The following is a 13,073-nucleotide window of genomic DNA, read 5'->3' as shown; positions in this document are numbered from 1 at the left end:
GGATCCCTGAGCCCCTCTCCGTTCGCCCCTCAGTCCCGCAGAGGCACGGGGGCCCCCCCAGGTGTCCGGGGGGGGGGATTCACCGCACTCCCGCCCTTGGGCATCGATCGGCTGGCGGGCGACGCGCGGCCACGGCTTCGGAACCTCCGCCCCCTCCCCCGCTCGGGCTACGCAGACGCGGCCTCCGAGCAGCGTCCTCGCGGTTCCGGGCCGCGGCCAGGCCCGGCTCCAGGCCAGCGGGGGAGGCGGAGACGCGCCGGGCCCTTCCGATCGGGCCGCCCCTCTAGAGAGGGAACTAGAGCGAGTCCAGCTTTCCAGCCAGCGACGCTCGGCGCCCCCTTTTCTCGTCCCCCTCCCAAGCCAAATACCCCCCCCTCGGGCGCGCGCTTAACCCTCGGCGCGCTGCGAGGCTGGGAGCTGGGAGGGGTAGCCGGGGGGAGGGGTGGGGGAGCAAGCTGGAGGGGCAGTTGCGCTTCGGCTGACGACCACTTCGGGGTCCGCCTAGCGATTTGTACTTCATTCCCTGGCTCGCTGCAGCAGCTCTTGGTTGGAAAAAGGAAGAAAGAAATCTGCAGTGTGTGTGGGCCCCGCTGGGTTCGGGGGGCGCGACGGGGACACCCGAGAGGGAAACACAGGGGCGGGCGTGCAGAGGGGTGAACCTCAGCCGCACAGGAGAGCCGCGGGCCGACCTTGAGAAACGAAACCCAAATAAAAACACACAGTGCGCCCAGGCCGTTGTGAACGCGGTGGCGGCGGCGGCGGCGGGCGGTAGAAGCGGTTCCAAAGATCATATTTGAAATATGGATCCCGGGGGCGCAGATCTCCAGGCCGGCCGGGCCTCGTGGCTGAGTGCGGGGCGGGGGCCGGGTGGCCTTCTCGGGGCGGGTCTGCGGTGGCCGCCCTGACGCCGGGGGGCACGGACGTCGTAGCAAACAGCGCGTGCCGCTTCGGCGCCCGCGACCCCATCGTGCCGCAATGCGGAGACGCGGCCCTGCGGGCGGTGGTGTGGCCCCGAGGAATGCCTGGACCCTGCCCAAGGGCCGTGGTGTCGCGGTGCTCCGGGCCTGCTTCCCCGCCCGCGCACCCTGTGGGGCCAGTGCCAGGAACCCCCGGCTGCCGAGCCACACGGCCCGCCGGGGTGGAACTTGGGGGCGTCGGAGGCTTCGCCGCCCAAATGAAAGCCGATCTTTCCCGGGCGGTGTGGCCAAGAGCAGAAATACTGGAGTGGGGACCCGTAGGGCGGAGGGGCGCCCTGAGAAACAAATCACCCCTCCAGGAGGGTGGAGGGGTGGAGTGCGGGGCCCCCGCCCTGCCTCCCCCTCCACGCACAATCCCACCAGTTCCGCCGCCCCTAAATCACCGCACCAAGGACTATATGATTGAAGCCGGCGCCAAGTTTCTCTAAGGACAAGGGAGAGAAATGAGTGCTTTTGATAAAGTCTGGGTAGATTTTGTAGTGGTTACTAGTAAATCCCCCCTGGGTGATCTGCAGTCCACCTCTGAGGGCCGAAAACGACAACAACTCAAGAGCTTTCCGAGTCGGGGACCTGCCCGGGAAGCCACAGGCAGCCCCCTCAGGGCAGAGCCCAAATGTGGGTTCCGTGGGCGGGCGGTGGCCATCTCCTTGCTCAGAGCACCGGCTCAGGGAGAGGATTCCTTTAAGAAGTCGTTTATTTCCCCAGGATGGCGCGGATCATGCTTCTTCCCAGACCGGACTCTCAGTAATCACCCTTCAGTCCACGGCTGTTAAAAGGTTCCCGACCTCTCCAGGGTCCACTCCTTCAGCCTTGTCCCCTCCAGGAACGAGCCTGTGGCTGAGCTAGATAGCAGCTCTCCTCTCCTGGGGCCCCTGAGGGCCCCGGGGGCCCAAACAGAGGTGGCATCTGGAAGGCTTCAGTCAGGCAGCAGGACCAAGGGCTCAAGCAGCTCCTGTCTGGGAGGGGACAGTATCAAATGAGCAGGCCAGCGGCCGTTCTCGGCGGCCGGTGGGGCTCTTGTTGTCCGAGGTCGGGAACAGGAGCCCGAGCAGAAGGCTCAGGGAATCCCGGATTTAGGGCTAGTGTCTCCTGCCGCTCCCTTGGAGGGGCCAAGACAGCGGGGTGGGACGGCATGGGGCAGCTCCGTGGGAGGTTTCCTAGGAAGGGCTCTCTGGGGCATCAGGGGAGCTTCCAGGGGCTCCCACTGTACCTTCCCAGGATTCTGTCCCACCTCCTGGCGTCCATTCGCTCTTCCACGGACCCGAGCTCCTCCCCACACCCGCTGGTAGGGGTGCTCTAGGGACCAGCCACAGATGTCAGGTAGGGCCCTCTCTCCCCATCTGCCTACCATCCACGAAGACGAAATAAACAACCACGGAAGGGAAGTCAATTGCTGGTGCTTGTGAATTTCACTTTCAAAGTCGTCGGAAAAAGGCCAGGAGCGGCGGTGGCCGGGGTCCCCCTGGGCTTCTGAAGTGCTTGGGCGGCCCCTCCGGGAGTCCTGGGGAGCCAGAAAACGCTTCAGGCCGCGGCACAGGCAGCTCCAGAAAAGATCCGCTGCACGGACCCCCCACTTCCTCCCCAGCTCGGCGGCTGGCCCAGCCTGGCTCCAGCGCAAACTCGTAGTGGGGGCACCGGGTCCTGCCGTGTGGTCCCGAGGTCCTGAGCGTGGGCCCCTGATGGCCCTGGGCTCAGGGAGCGAAGCGGAGTCCGACGCCCCTGGCGGCAGGGAGGCTGCAGCCGCCGCTCGGCCTCCCCCCGCGCCCCCGACCTGGACGCCGCGGAAACACCCACTGCAAACAGATTTCCCAGGGGATTTTCAAGAGGGGGAGGGTGGAGTGTCGGGAAGCTCAGCCCCTTCCCGGACAAGGGGACTGGCCGGGACAAAGTTGCTGCAGACCTCCCGATGGACGACGGCGCAACCGGCTTGTGCCTCTGGGTCGGCGTAGACCGGCGACTGCCGCCTACAGTGCTTCCCGCGCCAGCCTCGCGACCCCTCTTCTTCCGCGGTGGAGCCCCGCGCGACAGTTCTTCGCCTTGGGCAAGAATGCCGGGGAAAAGCCAAACACGGCAATAGAAAAATCTTTTCCTGTGCGCCCACCCAGCTTCTATAAACCCGAAGAGCCGTCCTCCGCCCCCACCGCACCTAGTCAGGGAAAACAGGCAGGCGTCGTTCCACCTGGCTTGCCTCCCACCCGCACCCCAACACTCAGGGAATCCCAGGTTTGCGCCTGAAGCTCGTTAGAGGTCAGTCGCAAACCGAAGACCTCTGCAGCCACCAGAAGACAACCCTCAACCCAGCATCCCTCGGGGAGGGGCCACGTGGGTCTCCGTGGGCGGCAGCCTCCAGGCAGTAGCAGCCTCCGTGGTGCAAGAGCTGCCAGGTGGTAATGAAATGGAGTCAACGTGTGCGTTCACCACCAGACTGTCTTCAGGCTTCCCAGGGATTCCTGGATGAACACGAGCCCCACGCAGGCTGGTCCCTCCCCTGCTCGCCCGAGCCCCCGCGCGGTCCCCCACTGACAGTCGGGTCGTGTGTCAGGGCGGTGGTGGAGACCCGGATGGCTCTTTGCCCGCCCCCATCGCTCGTTCCACTCTCGCTCGGCTTTTGCTCTTTTTCTTTCTCCGTGGACGCTCAGCCAAGGGATTGCGCAAGCTTCCCGCTCGCTGTCCTTCAAGAGCCGGGAGCCGGGGCCCAGACACACCCCAGGCCAGGCGCGCTCCTGCCCCTACCCCTCAGGCCGCCCTGTCCCCGCCAGGTCCCCCACCCCTGACCCCACGGAGCTCGGGGGCCCTCGGCTGCGCCCTCGGCAGGCCGCATGGGGCGCAGCAGCTCCACCAGCCGGACGCAGGAGCCGCGCGCCGGAACGCGCCGTCTCGCCGCCGGAGGTGCCAAACTTCACACTCGCGGCTGCTCAGGCCGCATCCCTCTGGAGGGCCTTGGCTTGGCCGCCTGTGAAGGACGAGGGTCCGCGGACACATGGCAAATGCGAGGCTCCTCGGCCATTCCGTCCATCTCCCCTTCGCGCTGCCCGTTCTTCCCCTGGTCGGCCTCAATCTCTTCCCGCCCTCCCAGCTCCTTATTTCCAGGCCCTTCCCGGGACCCCACGAAGTCCCCTCAGGCCCCCAAGCGGACCCGGGCCTCCCGCGCCTGCTCTCTCTGCTTCCCGCGCCTGCTCTTTCTGCCTCCCGCGCCTGCTCTCTTTGCCTCCCGCGCCTCTCGCCCAGCTTGGCTCTGGAGGCTGCTAGAAACTGGACATGTCGTCCCGCCAAAAAGAGGACCCAGCGTAAATTCGGAGCCGTTGAGGATGGGGTGGGATCGGATTCGGAGTCCTTTCTACTGAGGTTCTTGGGCGCCAGGCCCCGGGGCTGGCCGGTCGTCCGTCCCCTTCCTCGTGCGTTCTTCGAGCTCTCCTTGGCACCCACCCAGTCCAGCCTCTTCCCCGCCCTGTCCCTTTCCCTCCTCGCGCTCCTAAATGCCCGGCGCCAAGAGGCGAGGTGGGGCCCCGCAGTGGGGCGCGAGCTGCCCCTGCCCCATTCCGCCCCCTGCCGGCTGGGCCCGCGCGTCCCGGGCCGCCGGTGACGCAATTCGGTGCCATTGGGAGCGACGGCGGACGCCTGGTGGCCCCCAACAGGGGTCCCGGGGCCGTGAACACTGAGAACCGGCCGCGAGGGGGAGGCCCGGGCACCGGGCTGCGGGCGGAGGGTCGCCGCCGAGACCCTGCCGGGCTGTCAAGCTCTCCGCCCCGGCCGGCACACCTCTCCTTCCCGGTCTCGCTCCCTGTCTGCAGCCTCCCTCTCCCAGGCTCGCCGATCCCTCCCCCTGCACCTCCCCGGCGCCCTCCCCTCCGCGTCCCCCACCCGCGCCCTTTCCTCCTCCCCCCGCCGCCCAGGCCCGGGGCCTCCGGTAGGCCCGGCTGCGCCAATCCGCGCTGCGGCCCGCCCCCTGACGCCGCGCTGGGCCCGGCGAGGCCCCGCCCGCTGACGTCCGGGATTTGCATGAGTTCTTGTGCTGCCGCGGCCGGGGCTCAGTTGTCTGAGCGAGCGCGAGCCGGGAGCCCGGGCGGGCGCGGGCAGCGGCGGGCCGGCGGGGTGGTGCGGGGCGAGCAGCGGCGGCGGCGGGGGCGCTTCGGCCGCGACGGCCGCGGGGCGCCGGCGGGAGCTAGCAGCGTCTGCAGCCGCGCCGGCCGCCCGCGCCCCGGTGCGCTCCGGCTCGGCCATGGAGCTGCCAGCTGTTGGCGAGCACGTCTTCGCGGTGGAGAGCATCGAGAAGAAGCGGATCCGCAAGGTAGGGCGGCTCGGGGGCGGCGAGCGGCGGCCGGAGCAGCCCGCGAGCAGACGAGGAGGGGGTGGGGAGGCTGCGGGCCGGGCCGGGGATCCCGCGGAAGCTGATGGAGTGCTGTCTCTTCCCCCCAGGGCAGAGTGGAGTATCTGGTGAAATGGAGAGGCTGGTCGCCCAAGTAAGTCGCGGCGGAGGGCGGGGGCCCGGGGGCCCGGGGGCCGTGGCGCGGGGCTCGGGGCCGCGGACCCGCCGAGCTGCTGGGGGGGGTGGGGGGAGAGGACGGGAGGCGGGGTGGAGTGGGGTGGAGGGAGGAGGGGGTGGGGAAGTCGGTGGCAGGCACTGGGGAAGCCGAGCTGCCGAGCCCGAGCCCGGCGCCCTGTGTTGTGCTCCGCTCTCCGGGAAATGCCATCACTAATTTATGCACTAAAAGGAGCCGGAGGAGCTGGAGAGACGCGGGGCCGAGCCGGGGAGGCCGGCGGAGGGAGGGAGGGCGAAGGCACTGACTGATGTGCAGCAGAAAATGGCTCCTTTCCCCTTTCCCTCCACCGAACGGCTCCATATTGCAAAACCAAAAAAAAAAAAAAAATTAGAAAGCGACGAAAATGCAATTGTGTGCCTCCTCCCTCCTAGTGGTGCAGGGAGGGGAAGAAGAAAGGCGGAAAATGTTGGGAACTGTCACTGCGGCGCTTTTGGTGGAGAATTTTTTTTCTTTAATTTGAAATGCGAAGGCACCGGATGGAGATAGACGCGCAGGCACACGCACACTCACACACACACACGGAGGCATATTTTTGTGTTGCTGAGTATTTGGGGTTTGCTTGCCCGTGACAGCGGGCTCCTGGGCCACGAGGGGTTGTGGGGGGGGCACTCGGCTTCGGGTTATCGGATTAGGGGTCAAATGGAGAACGGCTGAAGCCCTTGCGGGGACTTGGGGCTGGGGAGAGGAGGGGGACTGCGACTTTGCATTTCGGTTGCTTTGCACGCAGGGTTCCTGGGGAGCAAAGTGGCTTTGGAACATGTCGCAGTAACATGCTTAAAATTCTTGACAACTGCAAAATAAACTGCTAGTTTCATTTTCCTTCCCCCTCCCCTTTCTTCCTGCCCTTGCGTGTTTATTTGAGCGGGGGCAGCGTGTCAGGGACTGTGTCAGGCCTGCAGAAATCTACCCTCCACATTCACAGATAAATGTTCATGAAGACGGAGTAGGGCCTTATGTTACTCCCTACCTAGAGGCCGAGGCAAAGCTGAAAGCTGGCCTTTTTTTTTTTTTACCTTGTCCCCCTCCCTTTTCCCTTGCAAGATATAACACGTGGGAACCAGAGGAGAACATCCTGGACCCCAGGCTGCTGATCGCCTTCCAGAACAGGTGAGCGTCCCCCACGCAGCCACCGCTCGCCACCCGTGACCGTATATGGGAATGACAAAGTGGGCGACGATGTAGGAGGAAATGGGCAGGAAGGGGGGCTGGTGGGAGCTCCCACGCAACCGGCCTGGACGGGCATGGCTGGGGCCCCAGCTCCTCTGACCAGCGTCCTTGGCGGTTGCTGCAGCTTGGGGTGGGGGTGGGGCAGGGCCAGGGAAGGCCAGCTTTGGGTTTTGGGGGAATTTTGGGAAGGGTGTGTGGGTGGCCCTGCAGCTGCCCGGAGAACTTGTGGCTGTGCCTGGTTCCCCAGGGGCCCCTCCTGTTGCAACCTGGAGCCCCACCCTGGAGCCTAGGTGTTGCTGTCCTGCAGCCACTGGCCCTTGGCACCGGTGCTGCTTCTCGGTGCAGCTCTGAGAGAGCTGGCATTGTGAAACCGCCTGGACGTCATGGAACTGAACTTAACCTGTTGGCGACTGGAGGAAAGTTGACATGGCCTTCGAGTCTGCACCCGCATCCTCCGGAAGCTTAACCTTGGTCCGGAGTAGATTCCATAGGGTGCTGGGTTGCCCCCCCCCGCCAACTGGGCTGCTTGGCAGGGCAGGGCCACCCACTCTCAAGGCAGAGGGGGCTTGGCCCAAGGGCCGGGATGGTTGCTGCCTGGTGGTGGAGGGGTGGCTGCTTCTGGGGAGCTCGTCCTCGTTCGCACGGTTGCTTGTCACGCTGCAGCTGCTGCAGCTGGGTTTGGGCGCCCGTGGCTGTGGTTCTCTGTTTCGGAGAGGATAGAAGGGGGAAGGGCGAGGAGGGGAAGAGCAGCCGGAACCCTTGGAGCTCGGCCACCCCACTGCCTTCCATCTCTCCTCCCCTTTTTATTTTGCATTATTTCCTGTGGCTCGTTTGGCGCTAAAATATAAACTGTAGACCCTCTGAGCTAGCTACCGGCCGGGCGGGGAAGCTGCCCTCCTGAAATGCAGGAGGGCACGTAGGGGGATCCTGCCCCCCCCAACCTGGGAGTTCACCACCCCGTAACCATGTCAGCGGCTGATGCCACGTTACATAATGGGTCCCTGAAGAATTAAAGTGCAGGCTGTTGCAATGCCACGCAACTTCAGAGTCAGGCCCTGGCCCCCGCCCTGGGGCACCTCAGAACTCTCCGGGGTTAGTCCGAGGGGGCTTGGGAGTGGTGACTAGGGTCTGTGAAGAACTTGCTTCTGGCCCAAGAATGGGCTACAACTTTGGCAAACGCTAGAGAGGCATCCCACTCTCCTGTGGAGGCCTGGGTAGTGCCCGGAAAGTCCGGGCCCTAGCTACGGATCATCCTTAGATGGTCTGCAGGCAGGAGGTGGATGTAGTGACCGGTGCCTCCGCCCCCGGGGTTTATTCATAATTTGGAGGCGGTGCTTCTCCAAGCTGCTTTGGCCCCGCCCACCTGCTCAGCTGGGAGGAGCCCAGCGTTTACCAGGTGGCTAGAAACCTGGCCAGACTCTGGCCTTGGTGGCCCGCCCCCGCCCCCAGCCTCTAATTGGCTCATTTGCCGCTGTGTAAACAAGGGCACAGCCCCTCCCCCTGTTTAGTGCCTGGCCTTTAAGAAAAAGAGTCCTCCCTTCTGCTGGAGGCACTCGTTATCGGAATCTTAATGAGGTCATTAGCATCCCGCGCTTCTGCCGGGAGGGATGAGGTCGGTGCACACCTCGGTTGGGCGGGTTTGTCATCCCTGGACCCCCGCGTCCACTCCGAGTCGCCCAGAGCCACGGGCCCAAGGCTGTGGGCACAAGTGCCAGAGGTGCAGCCCTGAGCTTCTGCCTCCTGAGCACAGAGGTAGGGCTTGGGGAGTGCCGGTTCAGGTGTGGGCATCAAAGTGGAAGAGCCCTTTGCCCAGGACCTCTTGGGCAGAGGAGGGTTGGTGCGAGGGTGGAGGGCACTGGGGCTTGACTCTCCCTGAGCTCTTGATTCCTCTGTGTCCCTCCAGCCCTACCTGGTGCTCTTTGAAGGTGTTGGGGGGTGGCATCATCACAGAAGATTCTGGGATTAGCGGGAGGGGGCGACCCTGAGGCTAACAGCACTGCCCTCTGTACCCTCCCACCAGGGAACGGCAAGAGCAGCTGATGGGGTATCGGAAGAGAGGGCCAAAGCCCAAACCGCTGGTGGTGCAGGTGAATACACGCGGCCGCCCCCGGGCACCCCCTTGACGTGGCCACCAGAGCTGCCTTCAGGCCTGGGGTTGGGGGGTTCCTCCCAGCACCCCAAACCTGCTTCCTGTCTACTAGACCTCCCACCTCCGGCTTTCCCCGAGGCAGCTGCGGATCTGGTGGGGGCTGGGACACTCTAGAAACTCCCGGCATGCTATGGGGCCACCTTCTCCCTCTTCTCACCTCTGCACCCATTCCCTCAGGTGCCTACCTTTGCCCGTCGTTCCAATGTCCTGACCGGACTCCAGGACTCCTCCACTGACAACCGTGCCAAGCTGGATCTGGGCACGCAGGGCAAGGGCCAGGGGCATCAGTACGAGCTCAACAGCAAGAAGCACCACCAGTACCAGCCGCACAGCAAGGAGCGGGCGGGTAAGCCCCCGCCGCCGGGCAAGAGCGGCAAGTACTATTACCAGCTCAACAGCAAGAAGCATCACCCCTACCAGCCCGACCCCAAGATGTACGACCTGCAGTACCAGGGCGGCCACAAGGAGGCGCCCAGCCCCACCTGCCCGGACCTGGGGGCCAAGACCCACCCTCCCGACAAGTGGGCGCAAGGCGCAGGGGCCAAGGGCTACCTGGGGGCGGTGAAGCCCCTGGCTAGCGCGGGGGGTGCTCCAGGCAAAGTCTCCGAGAAGGGCCCCCCCAACGGAATGATGCCGGCCCCCAAGGAGGCTGTGACGGGCAACGGGATCGGGGGCAAGATGAAGATCGTCAAGAACAAGAACAAGAACGGGCGCATAGTGATCGTGATGAGCAAATACATGGAGAACGGCATGCAGGCGGTAAAGATCAAGTCCGGCGAGGTGGCGGAGGGGGAGGCTCGCTCCCCCAGCCACAAGAAGCGGGCAGCCGAGGAGCGCCACCCCCCTGCCGACAGGACTTTTAAAAAGGCTGCGGGTGCAGAGGAGAAGAAGGTGGAGGCGACGCCCAAGAGGAGGGAGGAGGAGGTGTTGGGGGCCAGCGATCCGCAGCCCCAGGATGCCGGCTCCCGCAAGCTGTCCCCAACCAAGGAGGCCTTTGGAGAGCAGCCCCTGCAGCTCACCACCAAGCCCGACCTGTTGGCCTGGGACCCGGCCCGGAGCACGCACCCACCCTCCCACCACCCGCACTCGCATCCCCATCCCCACCACCACCACCACAACCACGCAGTCGGCCTGAATCTCTCCCACGTGCGCAAGCGCTGCCTTTCCGAGACCCACGGCGAACGCGAGCCCTGCAAGAAGCGTCTGACGGCGCGCAGCATCAGCACCCCCACCTGCCTGGGGGGCAGCCCGGCCGCCGAGCGCCCTGCCGACGTGCCACCGGCCGCCGCCCTCCCGCAGCCCGAGGTCATCCTACTGGACTCGGACCTGGATGAGCCTATAGACTTGCGCTGCGTCAAGACGCGCAGCGAGGCTGGGGAACCGCCCAACTCCCTCCAGGTGAAGCCCGAGGCGCCCGCGACAGCGGCTGCGGTGGCAGCAGCGCCCGCCACGGCGGCGGAGAAACCTCCAGCCGAGGCCCAGGACGAACCAGCCGAGTCGCTGAGCGAGTTCAAGCCCTTCTTTGGGAATATAATTATCACCGACGTCACTGCGAACTGCCTCACCGTTACTTTCAAGGAGTATGTGATGGTGTAGCTGGAGGGCGCCGGAAGGGGAAGCGTTATTCCCTCCAGGTGGGGGCTGAGCACTTGGGGCCTCGGGGCGCGCTCCCCTCTCGCCAAACGAGAGAGATCCGGGCTGGCCCCCAGGGCGAGAACAAGAGGTAACCACGTACCGCCCCCCACGGCTGCTGGGAGGCCCCTTCCACGTGGTGCCGGCGGGGTTCGCCCTCTCCTGCCCTTCCCCACTGGAGACGGACCCCCGGAACGGACAGGGCAGCCCTGCGCCTCGGTCTCAGAGTTCTAGTATTATATTTTAACCGTGCTAACTTGTCAAGTGCTGACTCTACTCCCGTTTGTACGTGGTGTTATTATTGAAATGTATTGTTTGAGCTCAAAAGGCCCGATCACCCCCCTTCGGGCTGCTATATATATATTTATTTGTAGGTATTTATATATTGAAATATAAAAACCTAGATTTATGGAGTTTCCTCTAGATCATGTTATATTCTATATCAGACAAACTATTTTCTTTTGACTTTTCTTCCCCTCCATCCAGTATTTCGGTTGATTTCATTTCCTCCCTCTCCTCCCTTCCAGGAACTGCAATACCAGTAACCTTGGTATATATTTTTTGATACTGTACACATGGATGTGTTGTTTCTATGTGCAAAAAAAAAAGTTTGTTAAAAGGCTACTCGAGCTCTCTAGAAACTGCTGCTACTAGAAATGTCTAAACTATAAGCTTCCAACTATTACCTGCTTGAATGTAAATATTAAATGGAGATGTTGAAGGTGCATTTTTACTGCTTGAGATGAGCGCAGAAGGAACGTCGGAGGCAAGAAGGGGCCAGACCCCTCTCACCACCAACTCCGCCTTTGCGCCGGGTGCTGAACCTTTGCACCAGCGACGTGGGCCGGTTTCGCGGGCCGCGCGCCGGCGCGGGAGGGTGACCCCGCTCCCTGAGAAGTCTAGAGGCGCCCGGCTGGAAAGGGGAATTCCTACGGGGCGGGTGTGGGAGCCGTCCCCGCCCCCAAGGCTTTCCGGCCGGCGGTGCCCGTGGCACTGGCAAACCCTGGGTTCTGGGTAGGGGAGGAGGGAGTGCCGGGGTGGGCGGCACGGACACGCGGGTGGGGCTACTCTCCCTCTCGGCACCCACCCGGCAGCGGCTGAACCTTGGCTATCCTCACGCCCAGCCCCCACCCCTGGGGCTCCACACACCCAGACGCAGGCCCTGGCGAGGCAGGGAAGTTCCTTTCTAATAATCCCGCCCGGTAGGGCAGGTTCGGCGGGGCGGGGACCCCCAGCCTCTCTCCAGCGTCCCTGCCTGGCATCGTCGGCCCCTCCCCGCCGAGGAAGCCGCGGAGGCCCTGGCTCTTCGGGCTCTCTCCCCGGAAACCATGAGGCCAGAGGTTCCCACTAGAGGCGCGGCGATCGCGGCCCGGGTGGAGGGCGGGGGGCTTCCTGCGAGATGGATGGGGACCGGGAGAAGGACGGGCGACCGAGGCCTGCCACCCCCACTCCCTTAGCGAGGAGAGCTGGGACTCCTCACCCTTCTCCCTTGGGGTGGCTAGGCGAGGGCCCTTGGTGTGGCGGGGGAGGAAAGGGTTAAGGGCCCAGAGGGGCGCCGGGACTGGGCCGAACTCCGGGGTGCGGCTCGGCGGGCCAGGAAGCCGCGACCCGGGAGTGCGGCGGCCGTGGCCAGGTTTCTGCAGACGCAGCGATCTTCCTCCGGGCCGAGGTGGCCGAGCAGGGCCAGGGGCCGCGGCGCTGGGGCTGCTCCCGGCCTCGGAAGCCCTTCCCCTGCCCGCCTGGACCAAGGGGCCCGGTCCTGTGCGGGGCGCCAGGGCGGAAGAGGTCAACGTGGTTCAGAGTGGGGGGGTGGTGGTGAGAGAGCCAGTGTGGGGAAGGCTGGGGAGATGGGGCCAGGAGGGCGGGGAGGCCTGAAAGCGGACAGTGTGGCCAGTGTTGGCTGCAGGCCACCAGCGGCTGGAGGTGGGGGAGGGGAGCCCAGCGGGGAGGGGAGGGGGAAGGGAAGTTCTTTAAAAAAAAAAAAAGCCGTTGGGAGTTTCTAGCCCTGGCTTTTGTGAGTGGTTCCCCCCTACCCCCCACCTCACCCCCACCCCCACCCCTCCCCCCGCCATCACCCCAGCCCTATTTAGAGTGAGTTACACACTCCTCCCCCTCCACGGAATGAATGCCCTTTGCCACCCTGGGAGTGGAAGGAGGGTGATCTCGCTTCTGGCAAACTGCCTGCTGGGCACGAGAATTGGGCCCGTCCTTCACTGACTGGTACACAAAGGCCCATGCCAGGCATAGATGTCCTCTCCCTGTTTTTCTAGCTGAGGAAAATTGAAGACTCAGGATGGGAAGGGGGCCCCTGGCTCAGGCACTTGCAGTTTGTGACCAGAGTGACCTCAGGCCTTGGTGGTGCCCCCACCCTATGGGTGGCTTCTGCCTGGCTGAGTCTGGGGTGGCAGAGGGAAGGTGAAGGGTGGCAGTCTGGTAGGGCAGGGAAGGAAACTGTTCCACTCCCATTCCTGAAAAGGTATGGCCAGCAGGTGACCTGAGGCCTTCAAAACCAGGCCTGCTATCACAGCCCTCTGAGTGGAGGAGGGTGGTCCTGGGCAGAGCCTGGGGCCTGAGGTCAGAAGGCAGACACTGAGCAGCAAGCATGGG

The 13,073-nt window shown here is 64.5% G+C and overlaps 2 protein-coding genes across 2 annotated transcripts; one reads left to right on the top strand and one right to left on the bottom strand.

The window, feature by feature from the left end:
• Window positions 1-1,425: 1,425 nt before the first annotated feature.
• Window positions 1,426-5,198, bottom strand: LOC103793415 (uncharacterized). Its single transcript, XM_078375437.1, has 3 exons — window positions 4,807-5,198; window positions 2,326-4,698; window positions 1,426-1,933 (listed from the first exon to the last, which is right to left on the bottom strand). The coding sequence occupies exons 1-2, from the start codon at window positions 5,196-5,198 to the stop codon at window positions 3,714-3,716; spliced, it is 1,377 nt and encodes a 458-aa protein (XP_078231563.1). The 3' UTR covers window positions 1,426-1,933; window positions 2,326-3,713.
• CBX4 (chromobox 4) lies at window positions 5,008-11,191 on the top strand. The gene is made up of 5 exons (XM_035301970.3): window positions 5,008-5,265; window positions 5,394-5,437; window positions 6,560-6,625; window positions 8,706-8,772; window positions 9,012-11,191. Exons 1-5 carry the CDS (start codon window positions 5,197-5,199, stop codon window positions 10,428-10,430), a joined length of 1,665 nt encoding a protein of 554 aa, XP_035157861.1. The 5' UTR covers window positions 5,008-5,196; the 3' UTR covers window positions 10,431-11,191.
• Window positions 11,192-13,073: the final 1,882 nt, after the last annotated feature.

The sequence above is a fragment of the Callithrix jacchus genome, chromosome 5 (assembly GCF_049354715.1).
Source record: "Callithrix jacchus isolate 240 chromosome 5, calJac240_pri, whole genome shotgun sequence".
NCBI lineage: Eukaryota > Metazoa > Chordata > Mammalia > Primates > Cebidae > Callithrix > Callithrix jacchus.
Note: the sequence above shows the minus strand (reverse complement) of the source record. Positions and strands in the feature narration are given on the sequence as shown.

Excerpts from the sequence above, each read along its gene's own strand:
- CBX4 (XM_035301970.3), top strand. The coding sequence starts at position 5,197 with ATGGAGCTGCCAGCTGTTGGCGAGCACGTCTTCGCGGTGGAGAGCATC. Across the intron at positions 5,266-5,393 it reads AGAAGAAGCGGATCCGCAAG|GGCAGAGTGGAGTATCTGGT; the intron begins GTAGGGCGGCTC and ends TCTTCCCCCCAG. Across the intron at positions 5,438-6,559 it reads TGGAGAGGCTGGTCGCCCAA|ATATAACACGTGGGAACCAG; the intron begins GTAAGTCGCGGC and ends TTCCCTTGCAAG.
- LOC103793415 (XM_078375437.1), bottom strand. The coding sequence starts at position 5,198 with ATGGCCGAGCCGGAGCGCACCGGGGCGCGGGCGGCCGGCGCGGCTGCA. Across the intron at positions 4,699-4,806 it reads GAGGGGAGGGCGCCGGGGAG|GGTCTCGGCGGCGACCCTCC; the intron begins GTGCAGGGGGAG and ends ACAGCCCGGCAG.